At 42.3% G+C, this 19549-nt stretch overlaps 1 protein-coding gene across 3 annotated transcripts in view; it reads left to right on the top strand.

Annotated features, from left to right (window-relative positions):
• Positions 1–19070, top strand: part of Arhgef28 (Rho guanine nucleotide exchange factor 28) — a 293656-nt gene extending 274586 nt beyond the window's left edge. For 2 of the 3 annotated variants that reach the window (XM_057789426.1, XM_057789427.1), the window contains exon 36: positions 18132–19069. In XM_057789426.1, the coding sequence (XP_057645409.1) occupies positions 18132–18295 (164 nt within the window). In that variant the 3' untranslated portion in view covers positions 18296–19069. Of the gene's footprint in view, positions 1–18131 lie in introns of all 3 variants that reach the window. The other variant, XM_057789428.1, reaches the window with a different exon arrangement.
• The last annotated feature ends 479 nt before the right edge of the window (positions 19071–19549 follow it).

A 19549-nucleotide genomic window follows, 5' to 3' on the forward strand; every position in this document is an offset into this window, starting at 1 on the left:
GGAAACACACATAAAAGTGGGAAGAGAGAAAAAAAAACTGTACAGATATCCTCCGGCTTCCCACGTGTGCTATGGCATGCACCTCCCCTCCCCTCCTGACATCAGGTGTACGCACATACAAAATAATAATAGCAATGAAACAAATAACAAATTTTTAAGTAGCCAACTTATAGAAGTTATCGAATCGTGTTAGTTTTTCTGATTTTTACCAAGAGGTAAAATATAGAAGGATTATCTTTTTCAAATGTTCCTGCCAATAAATTAAAATATTTCCTCTTCATATGTATCAGATGGCAGATGTGGTCGTTTGGATAAGGAAATATGATAGTTGGATCTGCCAGAGTCTGCCTCTTCCCACAGCTTTAGAGACCCAGCAACCGTCTCATTGCCCTGCTGATAGGAACCCTGCTGATCGGATGGGGCCACAGTGAACTTTGTGTTTTCAAAAATCAAAGTGTGCTTACCATAACATTTCTGTTTTATTAGTCAGGCAGACTACTCCCGGTATGATTATTTTCAAGTGAGATCGTTGGTTAGCCCAGTGATAGATATGGTTCAGGAAAATTCCAGAAGTGTCTTACAGAGGGTATGATTCGACGGCTCTATCAGCTCTAGTCCGAAAAAAGCAGTAGTTGAAACTTACTAAGGATTCTGTGCACTTTTGGCTAGAGTGTTGAAGGAATGGTTGAGACTTGGCATGTTCCTGGAAGGGGAGCAAGTGATGTGATTTTTCTACCATGCAGAGATGAACAAGAAGCAAAAGGATGCTGCCCAGTGTCTGCAGCCAAGTTTGAGCAAGCGTAAACCCATCCCCTTTCCAATGTAGTGAAACGTATGCACATCAACTGGTATCTCACTGGTTTGCAAGGATGAACTTAGTGAGTGGATGAACAAGCCAATGTGTGGGAGAATGCACTTCCTTCGTATTGGGCAGTGGAGGTGGCAGCCTGTCATAGTGATTCAGTCAGAGGGCCTGGGACTTATGCGTGGGTTCAGATTCCAGCTCGGTCACTTATCTATGAAATTCTAAACGGGTGTTTAAAATTATTTGGTGTGTCTCAGATTTCCCACGCTCCTGATACTATCTTCTTTGTAGGTGGTATAAGGATTACATAGGCAATACATGAACAATTCTTAGGCTTTAGCAGCATTTAATAAACATCACTGGTGCTCTCTTTCCTGTGGTGAGAGTGGTCTGAGTTCTTGGGAGGTACCTCTGATCACTGGCCTGCTTCCACAATACTCTCGGTGATGGGACATGCCTCTCGAGTCCCATTGGGGTGAAGCCATTACACCGTGAATAATGTCCCACAGCATGACTGGCTGACTGTTACTAGGTATTATGTGAGGTTTTTTTAAGCTTCCATGACAATATTGGGAAATGTTGAGGGGATGGCAGGATGGTTTTGTATGCTTCTGTTGTGTTCACATGCTCAGTGATGTTTCCAAAGTGCCACTTCCCAAGCCATAACCACAGCCAGCACCACCACCACCTCCTCCTCCTCCACCTCCTCCTCCTCCTCCTCCTTCTTCCTCCTCTTCCTCCTCCTCCTCCTTCTTCTTTTTTTTGAGGCATCCTTTGGAAAATACTGATGTCACTGGATGTTGAAATCACCTTCTTGCATTGGTACACCCTTTAAATACAGTTTTTCCCCTCCCTTGGGAACAGTTGAGATCCAAATGACACACAGGGGTTGTGTTTTGAAACTCAAACCAAGCACAAGGAGCTTCAGCTGGGACTTTATTAACAGCATCTCTGTGCCAGGCCATACTGGAACTACCTCAAGGGTTGTATCCAGTCCATTGAGGGTTTGCCTGGGTCAGTCTTATGGACTTATTCAAGGTCTCTATGTGTGGAAGTTGGTCATCCCTGAGAAAGCCCAGGAGGTTCTGTTTGCCCTAAAGGCAGAGTCCAGCTTCTAGTCACCCAGCCCCACAAACCATCAGCCTTCTTTACCCGATGGTCCAGTCATGGTATTTTGGTTCATTTCTGATGTACCTGTGGTTCATCCATTCCCTCTGCCATGAGGGTCCACTCTGCCTTATACTTCGACCTCACCATCCCTTCTCCTCTGTGAGTAATACTCTGGGTCATTGTCTCCCAGGGGCCTCTCCAAACACCCTCAGCTGGGGTCAGGAACCTCTCTCATGTGGCGCTGTGGAAGTAAGCAGAAACTTCGCTTCACTTCCACAAAGTTCCCTTGTATTCCTTTTAGACACCACAGTGCCTTATACAGCATATTAATTACCAAGGTATCATTTACATTCAGTGAAATGTTTAGCCAGTCAGTTGACTATCCAAACAGTCTTATAGAAAGACTATCAAGGCACAGAACATTTCTGTCTGCCCGCTTAGGCTCTTTTTCAATCGGGCTTCAGACCAGCGGTGACCACACCTTTGCTTCCTACCACCACAGGCTAATTTTGCTTTTCTAGAATATCATGGAATCAGTCAGCCCTTTCAATCAGTACCTTTTTCTGTGTGGCTTGTTCTCGCCCTTCCTGTTATTTCTGAGATGGAGCCATGTTGCTGCAAGGGTCCGTGACAGGTTCCTTTGTTTTACAGTGTAACCTGTTGATGGTTATCAGACCTGGCCTGCCTCTAGTTTTTTGGTACTCTGTGAACTGTGTTTCTATATCTCTCCAATGAATGCCGAGGAGTAGAATGACTATTGGGGTAGGTACCTACTCAACATAAAGAAACCCATGGAGTGGTTTTGAAAGTAATTGTATCCCTGCTATGTCTCTTGGGTACTGAGAGCAGGTCGGTTTGCCTGAGTTCCTAGTGCTCAGCCCAGTGAAAGGCACATGGTAGGGGCTTAATGTTTATAGAAAGATAAATGAATGAGATGGTCAAGCCAGGCTTCATTCTGCGTTACCCTCTGACCTAAGCCAAATACTTTGTCCATTAAGCGGGGCAGGGATTTCTCTAACTAATGCAGGTTCAATAAGGGCAGGTAAAGAATGGGGAAACACTGATCCTTCCTTACTCTTGATGAGCTGCATGTGTCCGGGTGGTATGGGGAGGGAAGCCAGAAACACAGGTTAGAGAGGGACCATAAAGGGTACCCGATGACCAGAAACCACTAAGCTTTACAAAGCCTACCTTTCCTCATGACATCTAGCATTCCCCACCCCATGCAGTGGCCGTACACTTCACTGGGATGACCTTTCATTTGGCTGTTGACATCTTGGTGAACTTTTGAGGTTCAGTTCAGATGCCTTCTCTTCCCCCCAAAACCTGACTTGGCCACCACATCTGGAAACTATTCTTCTGTAGAAAGTTGTTAATGCTGTGCAGAGGACAGTTGTGTTTATTAGCCACCAGCAGGTTGCCCTGCCTATCGAATGTAGTCGAACTTTCTTTGGACCGCCAGCTCCTGAATAAAGACACGGAGACTTTTTATTAATTAGAAAGCTTGGTCTTAGCGTAGGCTTGTTCTCAACCAGCTCTTAAAGCGTACATTAACCCATTATGTCAGTCTACTTTGTGCTGACTCTTTGTTACCTCTCCTTACTGTACAACGGACTTCCTCTGCATCCAGCTGGAGAAGCCCCGCCTCTCAGAGTCTTCCCCTGAGTTCCTCTTTCTCCCCAGAAGTCGCACCTGTCCTCTCCTGTCTAGCTATTGGCCATTCAGCTCTTCACTAAGGCCATCAGAAGGTGTCCTTAGGCGGGCAGGGAGGGACTGGGACATATTTCTAACACAGTGTGATCAAGTGTATTTCTACCTTGTTATTCTACAAGGCAACCAGCAACTCCATGGCCACAAGCTTGAAGGCTGTCAGCAGCCGAGCAGCTGGGACTACAGTCACTGAGGAAGTGTCCGAGGCTACTGAATACTGCCCTCGCTCGTGGGGCTTTTCCTAGTCAGGAGTTAAATTATATAGCCAGATAGGTGTTGTTTCTCAAGAAGAGTGGTTTTCTTTAAAAGAAACATCTGTGTCAAAAGAAGAGGTTACTGTACAACCTTGAGTCTGTGTCACCTGGATAAGCGAAGGATGGCTGCTGGCTTTTTTTCCAGCTCTAGTCTTGGGTCACAGGTCAGGAAATGCAAACATCAGCAGGCAGATAGCCCCGCTTTTCATCTGTGCTCATTTACGAGACAGTCTTCAGCCAGTTCTTTTTGAGAGCGATGGTTCCAAAGAGAGATAGTCATATTCACCCCCTCCCCTCCTCATCTCTCAACTACTATGTGAACAGTTTATTCTTTAATTTATGGTAGTTCTGCTTCTGTCCCCCAAGTGTTGGGGTTACAGGTGTGCCCCACAAAAATGGCTGCCTTGTTTTTTTTTTGTTGCTATTTCAATAGTTTAGAAATCTTAATTTCCCTCGTACCTATAAACTTCTTATTTTTGTAATTATGTAATTCCTAAAGTATTTTAATTTTAATGTTTGGAAGTGTAGTGACCTTCACTATGATAACAGGCTTGCAGAGAGCCAACGTGTGAGATCTTGGTCAAACTATGCACATTTTCTGTAGATTACGTTGTGCTTCTTAAATTAATAATCTTTTGCAGTGACATAAACTCAAGGCTATAATTAAAAATGATATTTCATGATTTGGCTTAGCAAATGTCATTTCAAACAAATGAGAATTATGAAGTTAATGTTTCTCATTAAAAACTACAAAACAAAACTACGTTGCGCCAAAAAAAAAGCCATTTTTTCAAAAAAGAATAGGCCTGCAGATTCTTTAACACTGATAATTTTGTAGTTAATCAAGATGACAAAAAGCAATCCTCATTCATAGGCATTGAAAACAAAGAATTGTGTTCCAGTTTTAAAAATCTGGTAACAGCGTAATTATGAAGAAGCAGGTAGAACTAATTAGCTTGGGTGTGTTTGATTAAATTGCTTGCCCTCTTCGGATGAGAGCAAGCGCTGGGTCTGGTATGCTGGAGAGTCTCAGCAGCAGCTTTCCCCTCCATTGAACCAGTAAGCATTAAGTGCAGCATTAAAATTCCTAGCTTGGTTTCCTGCCTTGTTCAGCTGGCAGAGAAGTGATTCTTCTTCTCTCAGCAAAATGAGAGACTTAGGTCTTTCAGCACGAGCAGCGTCAAGCTGCTGGCAGTTCCCAGAAAGCCTGCTCTGGTGCGGTGGTGCCTAGAAACAGACCGTCCCTGGAGCCGTGGAGAGATCCGGTGCCTTAACGGTGCCGCTTGTAGCCAGGTGTTCCTTCATCCAGCATTTCTTGAGTTATCCTTTCCTTTTTCCAGGCTTCCAGCAGTCCATTGTTTTGTTTTGTTTTAAAATGAACACACTCCTTGTCTACCTGGATATGTCACAGACAGTTTCATATACACAAAATTAGCAGAGGAGTGTAGTAACCACTCATACCATCACCCACCTTCACAAACCTATGACTAATCAGGTTTCATCCAGATTCCCACCTCCTTAAATTCTGTATCGAAAGTAAATTATAAAAATTTTTATAAGTGCATATTAAACCTTGAACATTTTGACAAATATCTCTACTAGATAAGGCACTCTTTAAAAAAGTTTTATTTATCTAGTGATGATTATTTGCACATATGATTGTTGCAGATAAAATATAATACAGAATTATCTACAGTTTATAACATGTTTAAAGAGTGGATTAAATAAGTTAGCATAGATAGTGTCTTTCAAACACACTTTAATACTTCGGAATAACTTCTGAAAGTCAAATATAAACACCAGTTTACAAAATTTAATCTCAATAATAGTACTGCTTCATTTAACTTGAACAATAAAAAATGGTGTTGCAGGGCCTTATATTTTCAGGGATTCAGGTACACAGTCGTCCCCTAAATAAATCTCTGAAGTGGATGCTTTAAAGTCCTCGCCACACCTAGGGGAAAATGACAGGAATTCCTTCTCAACATGTGGCAGCTGTGTGTCTAAATTCCCGGTGGTTTCATAAATATCATTTGCGCATTTCCAGTTATTAAAAATAATCTCTAAAATAAACCTCCCATCGCAACAGCAGCTCTTTGCTGTGTCTTTTGATGTGTTCATTAACATAGGCGGCTTAGCCGTGAACATTGCGCGTGCAGAGGAAGTAAAGCAGCTAGCCCCTCTGGCCGCATTTGCTTCGGACCGCTGTCCTTTCTCTGTTCAGGAACGGTGGCTCACTGATAAGGCTGGAGTTTCTGCTGTCACTTTCCTTTTCCTTTCTTCTTCAGAGCTGACCACTACCCTAACATCGGTATATATCATTTCTACAAGACGTTTTTACTCTTTTCCCTAGGCATGGATATGCATCCACATCCCATACGTCAATCATATATTTTGTTTTGTGTTTGTGAGTAAACATTGAAGTACCAGTTCCCAAAGTTAGGATTCTTTACAAAGTGTAGGTCCTGTTTATGTGACCATTTATGTCCAGGCTTGCTTTTTCTCTTCAATGTGTGCATTTATACATGAGTGTGATGATGCTCTTCCAACTTACGAACGAGGGCAGTGCATTCATCTCCTTATTAATGAGGAAGTAGCATGTTTCCTATCCTTTCTCATTACAAATTATGACAGTAGACGTCAATCTGATCCCTTGCACACATGAATGGGAGTTTATTTAGGGTATGACACTCAGGAGTGGAAGGGCGTCTTCAGCTTTGCTGGATTGTTGGCCTTCTACAGTTGTGCGGTATACCATTGCCATCAGTGTCTGGGATGCTTGCTGTTCTTGGTCCTCCTTAGGACTTAGCATCATTAGGATGCTGCTTTTCGGTCAGCATAATGTGCATGGCAATGGCAAGTTATTCCTTCCATCCTTCCTATCTGATCACAGGTGAAAAACAGTACCATTGTGTGGTCGGTAGCTTTTCAGGTTCCACCTCTGTGAATTCTTTTGTTCATGATATTGTTTCCTTCCTTCCTCTCCCCCCCCCCCCCTTCTTCCTGAGACAGGATTTCTTAGGGTAGCCCTGGCTGTCCTGGAACTCGTTTTGTAGACCAGGCTGACCTCAAACTCAAAGAGAATCATCTGCCTCTGCCTCTCCAGTGCTGGGATTACAGGTGAGCACCACCACTGCACGGCGGGGTTGTTTCTTTTTAATTCCTAGGTTCTAGAATTTCAAGAGATCCACTCTTAGAGATTTATTTCAAATTGGCTCACTATGTTTTTGTGCTCAGAGAAGTCGTTTTCAAAGAAAATCTTTTTATAGTTATATGTGGACACTTTAGAGATCAGAAAGGGGCCTTTCTCTTCTCCCCCCTCCTTCCCTTTCCTTTCTTTCACTCTTTCAATCTGTCTGTCTGAAATTTTGCTAGTTGGCTCCTTTGTCCTTCTGCCCCAGTATGGGCTTGTGCTCTGTCTAACCCGGGACTTGTCCTTTCATAGCTTATGCTCCTGTGTCCTCAGACCCCAGCTTCTCTCTTATATATTCTTTATAGGAGCATGTGCAGGCATGTGTGCATGTGAGCATGTTTGTGCATGTGAGAGTGTGTGTTACAAGTATGTGTGCATGTGAGCATGTGTGCATGTGCGAGTGTATTACAAGTGTGTGTGCATGTGAATACTACAAATGTGTGTATGTGTGTGCATGTGAGTGCTGCAAATGTGTGTATGTGTGTGCATGTGAGTGCTGCAAATGTGTGTATGTGTGTGCATGTGATGTGTGTGCATGTGTTAGTGTGTGTGTGCCAGCAAGGGGGGGGACTGTTTGAGGGAGGGATATAGTTCCTAAGAAAAGATGTAATGAAAATAAATTTTCTGATAAATTGAAATCTTTTTATTTTATTTATTTTTACCACTGTGACATTTAGTTTTTTACAGTTTACTCAGAATCACAACTGTGTTTTTTCACTTTCTCTGATTCCCGCTGAGAAGTCTGACCTGGCTGGGTCCTGCTTCTTCTGTTGTGACCTGCTTCCCTCTGGGGGCTTGTAGAGTCATCTCCTGTCTTCGCTCATCTGAAGTTTATGATATCTGTCTGTAAAATCATCTGCTGAAATAATTTTTATGAGTTATTCATTGGGCCCTTTCCACCCAGAGACATATTTCCTTCTGTTCTGGGAAATAGTCTTTTTCTTTTCATCTTTTTTTCTTAAAAATACTGTTTCTCTTACATCGCTAGAAATGCTTCTGAGTGGAAATTGAATTTCTACAATTTTCTCTCTAATTTTTCCCCTTCCGTTTTCTAATATTTTCATATTCTATAGATATTTAAGTCTCCTATTATTCCACTGACTTTTAAGAGCGTTTTTGCATGTGTGTATATGGTGTGTGTATGTGTGTGTGCAAGTCCACATGTATGCCACAGCATGTGTGTAGAGGTCAGAGAATAACTTCAGGTGCTGGGCACCACCTTCTACCGTTTGCCACAGGATCTCACTTGTCTTCACCCATGCACACCAGGCTAGCTGGCCTGGGAGCATTCAGAGGTTCTGCTGGCTTTGCCTCCCGTATCTCCCTGAGAGCTCTAGGATTGTGGACACGTGCGCTTCTGGGTCTGGTTCACATAGGTCAGACTGGCAATGTGTGCTGCGTGCTCTTTACTCATTGAACCACCTTCCTCACCCCATTAATCGTTTTCAATTCAGCTTATCATTATTTTAGTTACTGAGGACTATCCCTCCATTTTCTTATCATTACCGTTTCATAATTGGAATCCCTCCTCAGCGTTCCTTTTGAGGATGGTAATCATGGCTTTTGGAATTTCTCTTCAGCTTTCTCTGTTCCTTGTTTAGCTTGGTCTCTGGGTTTGCTTTAGGCTACTACAGTGGAAGTTCACACGGTAGCTGCCATTTTGGGTTGTGGCAATTGAACTGGTTGAGAATCGTGTACAAAGTATGTAGAACTGTGTCTGGAATGGATAAGAGCTCAATATTTTATGCTGATTTTTGTTATTCAATGGTTTTCCAAAGGCCTGGCTATTTACATTCATATATCACCTTGAGATCCCCTTAGAAAATAAACAGAAAGTTGAACCTTTTCCAGCTAAAATAATAAAAAATATAAAAAGTTAGTTTTGTAAGGAACCCTATAAGATTTTTAGTTAAAGAATGTTTTGTCCCTGCATCTGTTTGATTGATTTTGAGAAGCAGCCCAAATATTAAAGTAGGAAAACAGAGGCCCTACTGAAGTTAGTAAACTCTGGAAGTTTGATATATGTCATTCTAAGCGAAAGAAAATTCCAGTTGTTCTTCATAGTAAAAATTCTCTCCATTTTTTGTTTTCTGACTTTTTTCCCACAGTCAGAAGAGCTGGATAACCCAGGATTGCTAATAATTTACAGCCTATTTTATGTGTGTGACAACCTGTAATTTGAGGAGATGAATGGGTGTATGCTCTGTGGGTGAACGTTATCCCATGTGCTGTTGTGGGGGCAAGTGGAGTGTTGCTGTGACTTCAGATACCTAAGTTCACCAATGAGTGGGTGGAGGTTCTGGTTAGGTGCTATGATAGTCATCTGAGATCAAATCATATTAGTGACTTAATAGGAGAAGGCCTTCAGAGGAATTCTCCCTCTCCCGTGCATGCTGACAAGTGTCTGCCATTGGGCCAGACCCCACCTGTGATTCTGCTAAAAGGACCAGACGAGTTGCCTTTCTAAATTGTTGGGTTTTTTCTGATTTATACTCTTTTATTTGTTTTTAAATGATGGACTCTCTGTTCCTAGAGCCCCTGCCATCGATACCGTGGACCCTTTGAACTGTCTTCAGAACCATGCTCTTTCTTATATTGTTGATTGAGTTTTCTGTCCAGCCCAGTCTCCCAGCCATTTAGTCCCAAAAGAAATAACGCAGAGGTCTACATTAATCATAAAATGACTGGCCCATTAGCTCAGGCTTCTTGTGAACTCTTATAACTTGCATTAGCCCATTATTCTCATCTGTGTTAGCCACATGGCTCAGTACCTTTTTCAGTGGCAGAGTCACATCTTGCTTCTTCTGTGTCTAGATAGGACTGCAGACAGAGCTTCCCTCTTCCCAGAATTCTCCTGTTCTCATTGACCTGCCTCTACTTCCTATCTGGTTGTCCCACCTATACTTCCTGCCTGGCTACTGGCCAATGAGAGTTTATTTAAAACATAATTGACAGAATATAGACGATTGTCCCGCACCACTGTATGTATAAATACTCATATGAACAGTGGCTTCTGGGTGGCAAAAGTCGCTCTATTTTTGTGTCTGTCTCTGTCCACTAGTTTAACACAGACACACACAGTACTACTGACTTAATAGTCATTACCTTTTGGTTTTTAAGGATGCACACAAGGTAATGGGTTTCATTATGACATTTTCATAGCTCTATTGTTATAGTTGGTTCTTATTCTTCCCTTCTCTCCACCTCCTGTTAATCTTCTCCACAGCACAATCATAAGAACTCCAAATTGATGTTTTTCTGGTGAGCCTGATCAAGGGAGATACAAGTTTTGAACCAGATATTCACTAATACATTCATTTATTTGACATTGTTCGTGTAACCAGAGACTTACTTTGATATTGTCAGGCTAGATAAACTACATTTATTTCCTTTATCTTAAGTATGTTAGTTTCAAATGAGCTCAACCCAGAAAAAGCAAAGAATAGAAATCCAAACTCAAAGAGAACCTTAACAACTCATTGCTATGGACAATCAGACCAGGGATATCAAAGAGATGCTTTCTGAAATAGAGTTCACCTAAGAGATGTTATTGGATTTCTAGGCAAGAACAAAGGCCATTTTGGAATCGGTATCAGTTTTTATAGGGAAATATAAATGCAAATTAACCTTATTCATTTTATGGGCAATTTTGTATATCTTTCTAAAATATATGGAAACCCATACATAAACTCGCCAATGAGCTGTCACTCGGCTATGCTAAAATTGATGTAAACATGCTTGTATCCAGGCAAGGCTCCTAATTCACCACCACAGTGTCCCATTTATATCAGACATTTAGAAGCTACACTGTTGGAACAACAGAGAACCTTTTATAATATTATGATCCAAATATATGAAAGGCTATTGACTTTTTAAAGTAGTCATAGCAATTTTTAGGCATATACAAAAGCCATTTGATGAATTCCATCTACCCACAGCCAGTTTTAACTGTTAGCAAGCCACTGCCTCTCTCGGGTCTATTCCCTTTTCTCTCTCATGTTGAGTTACCGTAAGCATTTCCAGGACGGCCTATCATTGCACTGGGAAAATATTTCATTATTGTCTTCTGAAAGAACTTCTGTTTTTTATCTTTATGATGTCATTACTGCACCTAAAACAATATTAACAAAATTAAGTTGTCGCTCAAAATCAAGCTGTCGGTATGTGATTGACTATGATTGTCTTACCAATGCCCTTGATGATCGTTTTGTGAAAATAGAGTGCAAATGATTTCATATATAGCCTGTAGTTGGCATATTCCTTATGACTATTTTACTGTAAACTTCTCTTGCTTCTCTCTTTTAACGCACATTTCAAACATTCAACTTCTTTGTTGAAAAGATCAGTTTGAATTTTTCTGGGAAGAAAACCTTCTCCAAGTCCTGGTCTTTCTGATTGTACCCCCTGATGTCATTCTGCATATTCTGCAGCTGTTGTTCCTGTGGCTGGGCATGGATGCTTGATGAGATACAGGCTTCTCTCCGACATGAAAGCGGCTCCACCAATGGCGTTGTCCATTTCCTTCACGCCCCATCATGAGGCACCGAGTGTCTGCTTCTGTGTTCTCGATGCGGAGATGGAGTCCCGGGTCCAGCTGCCAGCATCGTCTAGCTAGCCATTCTAGGATTTCCTGCTAGCTTTTCTCTTCAGTTTTAGCCGCTGCTCAAGAGTTTGGCCTTGCTCCACTGTGGCTTTGGGCCTCTGGATTTAGGAGACTTTCCCTATTTCCACCCTTCCACTCTGGATTTATTCTGGTGTCTTGCTCATTTGTTTTCTTGCATAGTCAATAATGAACTTATAATTCTCTAGTGCCCTGGCCTGCATTAATTTCATGAAATAAAATAGTGCAGGGAACACTGTGAGAAGAGGCTCTCTGGGTTGGGAAGCGCCTGGTCCTCGGGTTCCTCTGAGGCATTTGTGTGTGACCCATGGCAGCTGAGCCCTTCCGAATCCTGAGAAACCCGTCAGCTCTGTGTGCTACTGAAGCTGGTGTTTCCGCAGCTTGCTCACTGTTTCCTTTTACCCTGAGTGCCTAAGAGGGCCTTATCCAGAAACACATATTTTAAGATACTCTGGAGGTATCCTTGTGGGACTTGACCAAGTCAAGGTCATGGCCACTAATTGGCGGTACCCTCTTTGGGAAAAGACAGGTAGAAGAGCAAACTCAGGGTCCGACAGCAGCTTGCCATACTGTGTTGTGCTGTGCCAGGCCTTTTGTGAACACAATCTCATCTACATGGTGCCGAGTTCTTCCACTATGAATTCCTCCACTCTTTTGTTCTGTTCTGGCATTGAGTATGTTTCCAATGTTGACTATTTCATGTACATTAAATACTGCCAAAGTCCAGTTCTTTCTCAAAGTTAAGAATAGTTGTTCCACAGTTCCCTTTTTTTATAATTTGAAGATGCACATACTACATATTCTCTCTCTCTCTCTCTCTCTCTCTCTCTCTCTCTCTCTCTCTCTCTCTCTTTCTCTCTATTGTTACTTTATTTCAGGTGCAATATCAGCACATAAGGAATAGAAAAAAGAGTCACGGTAGTAATTTAAAATTTGCTTGTTTGTTTCAGCTATCAACTCTAGATTGCTTTTCACATCAGAAGCTTGCAGTCTGTTTTGTGGCTCACTATGGAAAATCGAATTGAGCAAAATTAGGGACAGAGACCAATTTTCCTCTGCTCTGAAGATACCTCCAGCTCCGCACAATAAATGTTTTCCATTAGAGGGAAAATGTTGCTCATTAATGCTCCTGAGAAAAAATAATGATTGCCAGCAATGCCATCAGGAAATGATTTTTTAAATGTTGCAGAGTGTAAGCATGAATCAGGGACTAAATGAGAATACAAATTATTTTCTAGAATTGGGACATTAATGATAAAACATCGTTTCTTGGAGAAGAAGTTATTCTAGGAAAGTCTGAATATTGAGCTCGGGGACATGCACAAGGGACAGAGCAGTAGTAAGACATACAAGTCAGAAAGCTTGATTCAAATAAACAAGAACAGAGCCAAGGCTCAGAAGACCTGGAGTTCTGTTCTGTGGGATAAGACATGAGAAGGTCTGCGCCTTCTCGTGTTGACGTCGTCATCAGCGACATCAACTGTAGACTAAACAGGCTTTGTACAGCCCTGGGCTTCTGGGTCCTTGGCCGCTGGCGTACTCTTGGGTTCCGATTAGGCTTTGGCACTGCTGCCTATGGTGAAGGTCGTACTGTTTTTAATGGTAAATAAAACTTTTTCTTCAAATGATCATGATTTCAAGTGTCTTTTCCTGCAGAATGTGGCAGCAGACACTTGTAATCCCAGAGTTTGGGGAGTAGAGGGAAGTGGATCATGAGTTCAAGGCCAGCCTGGACTACATAGTGAGATTCTAACTGAAACGCACACACAGACACACACACAAGAAAATAAATATAAATAAAATATTTTTTGTATGTAGAAAATTCAGGAGAAGGCAAAGAATATGAAAGCTAAACATTTTTAAATTCAGAGCCTTCTCTATTTGTCAGAGCCCTGCTCTTTATGGTAAACAACTCTTAATTTTGTTGGTCACAAGAGCAGGTCCAGTATAGATAGTAGCTGTGGCTATTGCTAGTTTCCTCACCCTTTAAGGCTAGTATGTGTGGTCTGTTCAAATGTATATTGTTGAGAAGGATGAAGACAGACAATAGAAAAATGATGACTACCGTATAAACATTACTTTAATTAATTTAATTGCAACTTTAAGTAATGGATTTGGTTGTATTATGCATCCCTTTATTTTTATTTATTTTTTTTTATTTTCAACAGTTATTTTTAATGATTAATTTTATTTTTTATTTTTGTTTTTATTGAGCTATATACTTTTCTCCACTGCCCTCCCTTCCTCCTGCCTCCCCTTCTACCCTCTTCCATGGTCCCCATGCTCCCAATTTACTCAGGAGATCTTGTCTTTTTCTGTTTCCCATGTAGATTAGATCCGTGTATGTTTCTCTTAGGGTCCTCTTTGTTGTCTAGGTTCTCTGGGATAGTGAATTTCAGGCTATTTTTTCTTTATTTTATGTCTAAAAGTCACTTATGAGTGAGTACATATTATATTTGTCTTTCTGGGTCTGAGTCACCTCACTCGTTAAGATGTTTTCTAGATCCATCCCTTTGCCTGCAAATTTCAAGATGTCATTATTTTTTTCCATTGTGTAGTACTCCATTGTGTAAATGTGCCACATCTTTCTCCATTCTTCAGTCGAGGGGCTTTTAGGTTGTTTCCATGTTCTGGCTAAGGTAACCCTTTATTTTGTTTTACCTCCAGAACGTTGTTTGTAAAATCACTGAACCCAAATAGAAATGTAAGAGGATTTCAGAATTTCAGCCCAATCTTTCATGACTTGCTCGAGGCAACGGTTCACCTCATAGGGCAGATTTTGTTTACTTCACAGTTGATGAATCACTTTGTTCATCGTAAGTATAACACAACTATGTTTCCTAAACCATTTATCATCTGGCCACAATAATAGCTAATGATCAAGTTGCCTCAAAATAACAATCGTCATGGTGAGACACTGGAAGGCTGAGTGTCTTCAGTGTTTGTTAGCAATTCCAGTATTAGGGATCAGAAGGACGTGTGAAAGTGATAAATGCCAGGGTCAGCGTCTAGGTTGTCACCGAGGTCTGAAGCTCAGATTTAGCGGATCATCTTGGGGTGTGAGTGCTTCGTGCACACGTCTCTAAACAACGAGGCTGTTTTCTGCCCTGAATGTCTACAAGGAGAAGCCATGCCAGTCAAGCTGTTAACAACACTAACTTTTAAAGCTGCTTTTAGGGAGCTGGTCTGAACCCACAGCAGCCCTCATAATGTGGCTATGGAGATTTATTTATTTATCTTTTTTTTTTTTTTGAAAGTTAAACTTTTAGTGTGTGACCAGTAACTTAGATATGTAGCAGAAAAGTTGGGTGGCTTTCAGAAATACACAGTTGCTCTGCTAGAATTCTCTCGGGGTAGAAGTGGAGTAATAAAATCAGAAATCACAGAATGCCTTCTATTTCAAAGTCAGACTGCCTGACCTTGCCTGTACAGTTCAAGTAGAAATGAAGAAGAAACACGAAGAAGGAAATTGAGTTCCCCTTCAGGTGTCACGTGACCACACGGCATCCATCTGGGATTGCAGTGTAGGTCAGGCACGTAAGGGCCGAAGGTCCCAGTAGAAATAGTGTTCTCTTATTTTCTTCCTCATTTCAAAATGCTCCGATTAAAGCCCTGCTCCCCACTATAAAAGAACATGTGTGTGCACACACGTACTCCTATATCCTACCAACATCATTTGGTCTCTGTCTTCCAAAACTACAGCCAATCATTTAAAGATAGTCAAGAATTCTTTCTGATGTGTGCTTGATTCTTTGTTTTGCTTGTTGATTTTCTCTTAAAGCCATTAATGGGACATCCCAGTTTGCCAGGCCCCTGGGCAGTTTGGACTCTGCTTCATCTCAAGGGAAGGAAGTGTCATGGATTATGGGAGTGTGGCCAGAATCGTCAGATTTCAACAATAAGCTCCCAGTCACCTCTTTCCATGGGTGACTCTTTTCTTTCTCAGTGTCATGGTCTGTGTGTCCTGGTTGGTCCCTCTTTTGCTGCAGCATAGGTGACCTATTTCCCTTTGAAGTTATTTTGTGTCAACATCAGCTGTTCCGACAGCTGGGGAGAGGAATGAAGATTGTGTGAGATACATCGTGTTCACAGTCACGTATACCCTGTCTCCTAATGTGGTAAAATAGTCTGGGGAAGCATTTTGGGTTGATTTGTACTCTTACCCTGTCACTGAAATCATTGCTTGGGATACTTGTGTTTGTCTCATTGTGTGTGGGAGAGGTTGCTAGGTCTGTAATTATTGCCCTGATTGTTTACGGAAACCCAAAACGTCTTTTGCTTTGCCATCTTTTAGAAGGGTGAGTCGGGAGAACATAGTAAACCTGTGGGATCTAGTAGCCTGAAGAGTCTGGGCAAGCCACTTCTAGCACACTGAGAAAGGAGGTCAGGAGACTCTGGATCTGACGAGGAAGGTGTCTTTGTGCAGCCACAGTCCTCTAAGTCGAGGTCTGGGAGACTTCCTAGCTGTGTGATACGGGGCAAAAAGTTGAAGTAGCCTGAGCCTTAGTTTTCCAACTTGTAAACTGTGGATTCCATATTGGGTTGCAGAGAGATGGTGGATATAAAAGACTCCGCACAGCTTTCAAGTTGGTAGTGAGAAGGTACAGACAGGATGGCTGTCATCCAGAGGCATCTTCAACGCCTTGTAAATAATACTTTCCTTGTGTTTGAGAAACAGGACTCAGTTTCCTCAGTGTAAGAGGAGATTTTCTTCGTGGGTTGGTGATGTTGCTCAGTTGGTAGAATGATTGCCTAGCATGTACTCATGACACCCTAAGTTGATCTCCAACACCACATAAACTTATCAGGGTGGCCATATCTGTAATTCCATAGCTCAGAACGTAGAGACAGAAGACTTGGAAGTTCATGCTCATCCTTGGCTAGCCTGAGAGGCTCTCTCTCAAGAAAAAAAGAAAAAGGAAAAAGAGAAAACCAGTTAGACTTGGCTGGTGCCTTTGAGCAAGCTGAAGTTCAGCCTCACCTCCTCACCCCGCCCTCAGGGTTCTCCTTTGCTTCAGAGTCCCGGCTCAGACGTTGCTTCTCCAGGTGATCTGGTCTACTTCCTATGCCCCTGGCTGCTGCTCCCCCATGAGCCCCACCTCCTACTGGAAAAAAAAAAGAGCTGGGAAGGGAGTAGCAAAAAGATGGAGCCCTGTAGGTGAAATTCTGCCCTTCATTTTTACCGAGACTTGCATACTACATTCCCTAGCAGCCAAAAATTCCTGTCTGGAGAGAAAGGTTAGAAATAGCACTGTTATTCAGATGGAGACAGGTACAATATCTGTCTAATCATGCTGGCTTAGGATAAAATGTGGCAAAAGATGATAATGGTTTCCTTTTGATGAGTGAAAGAAAGATGGGTGGACCTCAGCGTGACCACCCTCACTCTCCACACAGAGTTTATGCCTCTTTACCTCCAGCTTCAACTAGAAGTCCCTTCCCCTCAATTTTGCTATATTGCCACACCTCGGGGGATTGGTTATTGGAAGAAATGCAATGGAAATGATTTGCAGTGAGTATGTTTCTTTCTTCAAATCAAAGTGCCCCATCATCTCTCCCTTTAAAGCACAATATAGAAGAAGCTTTTATCAGAAAAGGGAGAAAGTGCCTGCTGTTGCTAGGCAACCATAAAAATATCACTGCAAGCCCAGTTACAGTCGCTCTTGGCAAGATTTTCCCAGAAACCTAGCTGCTCTTGCAAAGTTCTTTGTGTAGCAATAACGGAAATGCATGATGGGAGGATAGAAGGTCTTCTTCATCCTTCAACGCCCCTTTCCCACCCCTTGTCTGCACTCTTCAAGCCCCAGATGAATGGAATATTGAGGCCAATTTGTTTATTATTTATTTACTTTATTTATTTGTTGTTTATTTACTTGTTGAGACAGGGTTTCTCTGTGTAGCCCTGGCTGTCCTGAATCTCACTCTGTAGATCAGGCTGTCCTTGAACTCACAGAGATCCACCCACCTATGCTTCTCTCGAGTGCTGGGATTAAAAGCGTGTGCATGCACACAGCCTGAGAGCAATTCTTGCCGTGGGTGTTCTGAAGGAAGATGCCATGCAGATACATATGTGGTTACCATACACAGAAGGTTGTCTTCATTTTCAAGACCTGACTCCACTTAAGGAAGCTCATGGGAATCCCTTTCTCTTGTAGCAGTGATGTAACGGCTGGGAATGGGACCAGTCTTTACACACTTGACACTTCCTTAAGAGTCTTCCATGAAGGTTATTTTTACTCCAAGGAGATGCGTGTGTGCACAATTGAATACTGATGACATCACTAGATAGCCACTGTGTTCCTCTCATCCTTGGCTTGGGCATTCTCTCTCTTGACTGACTGTGAGGCCACTATATTTCCAGATTCTGAGGAACGGTGCCATCTGCTGTGTGGATCCCAAGTGGAATCTTGTGTAACCTGTGGTGTCTTTCTGTTGCAGATTTGGACTCCTCCCAGAGTGACTCCTCAGACCCCCAGGACACAAGTCAACATGGTCCTCAGCCACAGACGCTCCCCACAGAAGTGAAGCTAACTCTCCCGATGGTGGCCAGTCACAGTGGGGATGCTGGAGATGGAGCTGAAGAAAACATTGTTTACCTCTGATCATGTGCTCCTTTGTTTTCTCCAAGGAAACCAACAAAAACACTGGCACTTTGGGGAGAACCTTCCCTGAGCCCCAGTCCTTGTGTGTGTGATTGTCTGTGACCAAATTGCTTTAAGAAGAATATTTAATATTTCATTCAAGTTCATTCTTTTGGGCATGAGTCTAATAATTAAATTATTGAAAACGGCTTTGTGTTTATTGTCTTTAACTTCTCTCACCCATTTTCAAGTTTGTAGAGGAGAAGCTTCACTGAGTTGAAGGATAGGAAAAAGTTGTTTTGACTTTGAATTCCGTATTGTACATTGTAGCCATTCATCTGGAGAGTGAAATGCCTTTTAAGGTAAAGATGAAGCAGTTTTGATGTGGGAAATGGTCTTTGCCAGGGGTGAACAGCTGTCCAGCCGTTGCTCATTGACTATGACCTTGATAACCTCAAAGACAGAGATGGCTTTGGGAAAGGCCTTTTCTCGCTTTGTTCTTATGTGTCTGGGACATCCGAGTTAGAGCACTGTCACCCTCACCATGCAGCCCGTGTGTCCCATCTAAGCACCTGTTCTGACGGGGCAAACGCTGTGCTCCAGCACAGTCTGGACACAGCGAGGCCCTGAGTCATCCACTCCGAGGCTCACTTTCTTGTTCTAATCCTGCTGGGTTCTGCGGCTCTATTCAGCAGCATCTCTGAAGCCAGCCCGGAGCCTCCCACAAGATAGCCCTCACTGGGCTCTGCTGGCCGAGGAATGAGTGCGAAGATCCCCACCCACTGCAAAGAACTCGTCCCTGCAGTTCTTAAGGACAGAGTAGCTAGGCTTAGGGAAGCTTGATGCCTGCATGGACTTTTCTCCAGAGGGACAAGTGGCACTTCTTGCTTTTAGAGCACCATGGATCTCTGTGAGAAAATAAACCGGGAAATATCTTCATTTTCATCTTGTTCTTCGGAAATATTTGTATTACATTCCGGTCAGTGTCAATAAATATCATTTACCTCATTGTTTTACTCTATAACTTTAATATTGAGCATAGGACCATAGCCAAGCACACACTGCACACACATATACGGAAGGGGGACCATTAAATTCACCCTGAATTGAAGCAACGACTTGGGGAGACATGATGGGAGGGGAAGAGAAGTTACTTGGGTCCCAGCTCATTTTTTCTGAAGTTATAAACCATCTTTATGTTAGATTTTTACTTACACAAATCAAATCTTAAGGTTTTAAAGAACCTCTTCGGAAGGGTGCTCTTTTCTAGTTCCT

The sequence above is a fragment of the Chionomys nivalis genome, chromosome 15, assembly GCF_950005125.1.
Source record: "Chionomys nivalis chromosome 15, mChiNiv1.1, whole genome shotgun sequence".
NCBI classification, from domain to species: domain Eukaryota; kingdom Metazoa; phylum Chordata; class Mammalia; order Rodentia; family Cricetidae; genus Chionomys; species Chionomys nivalis.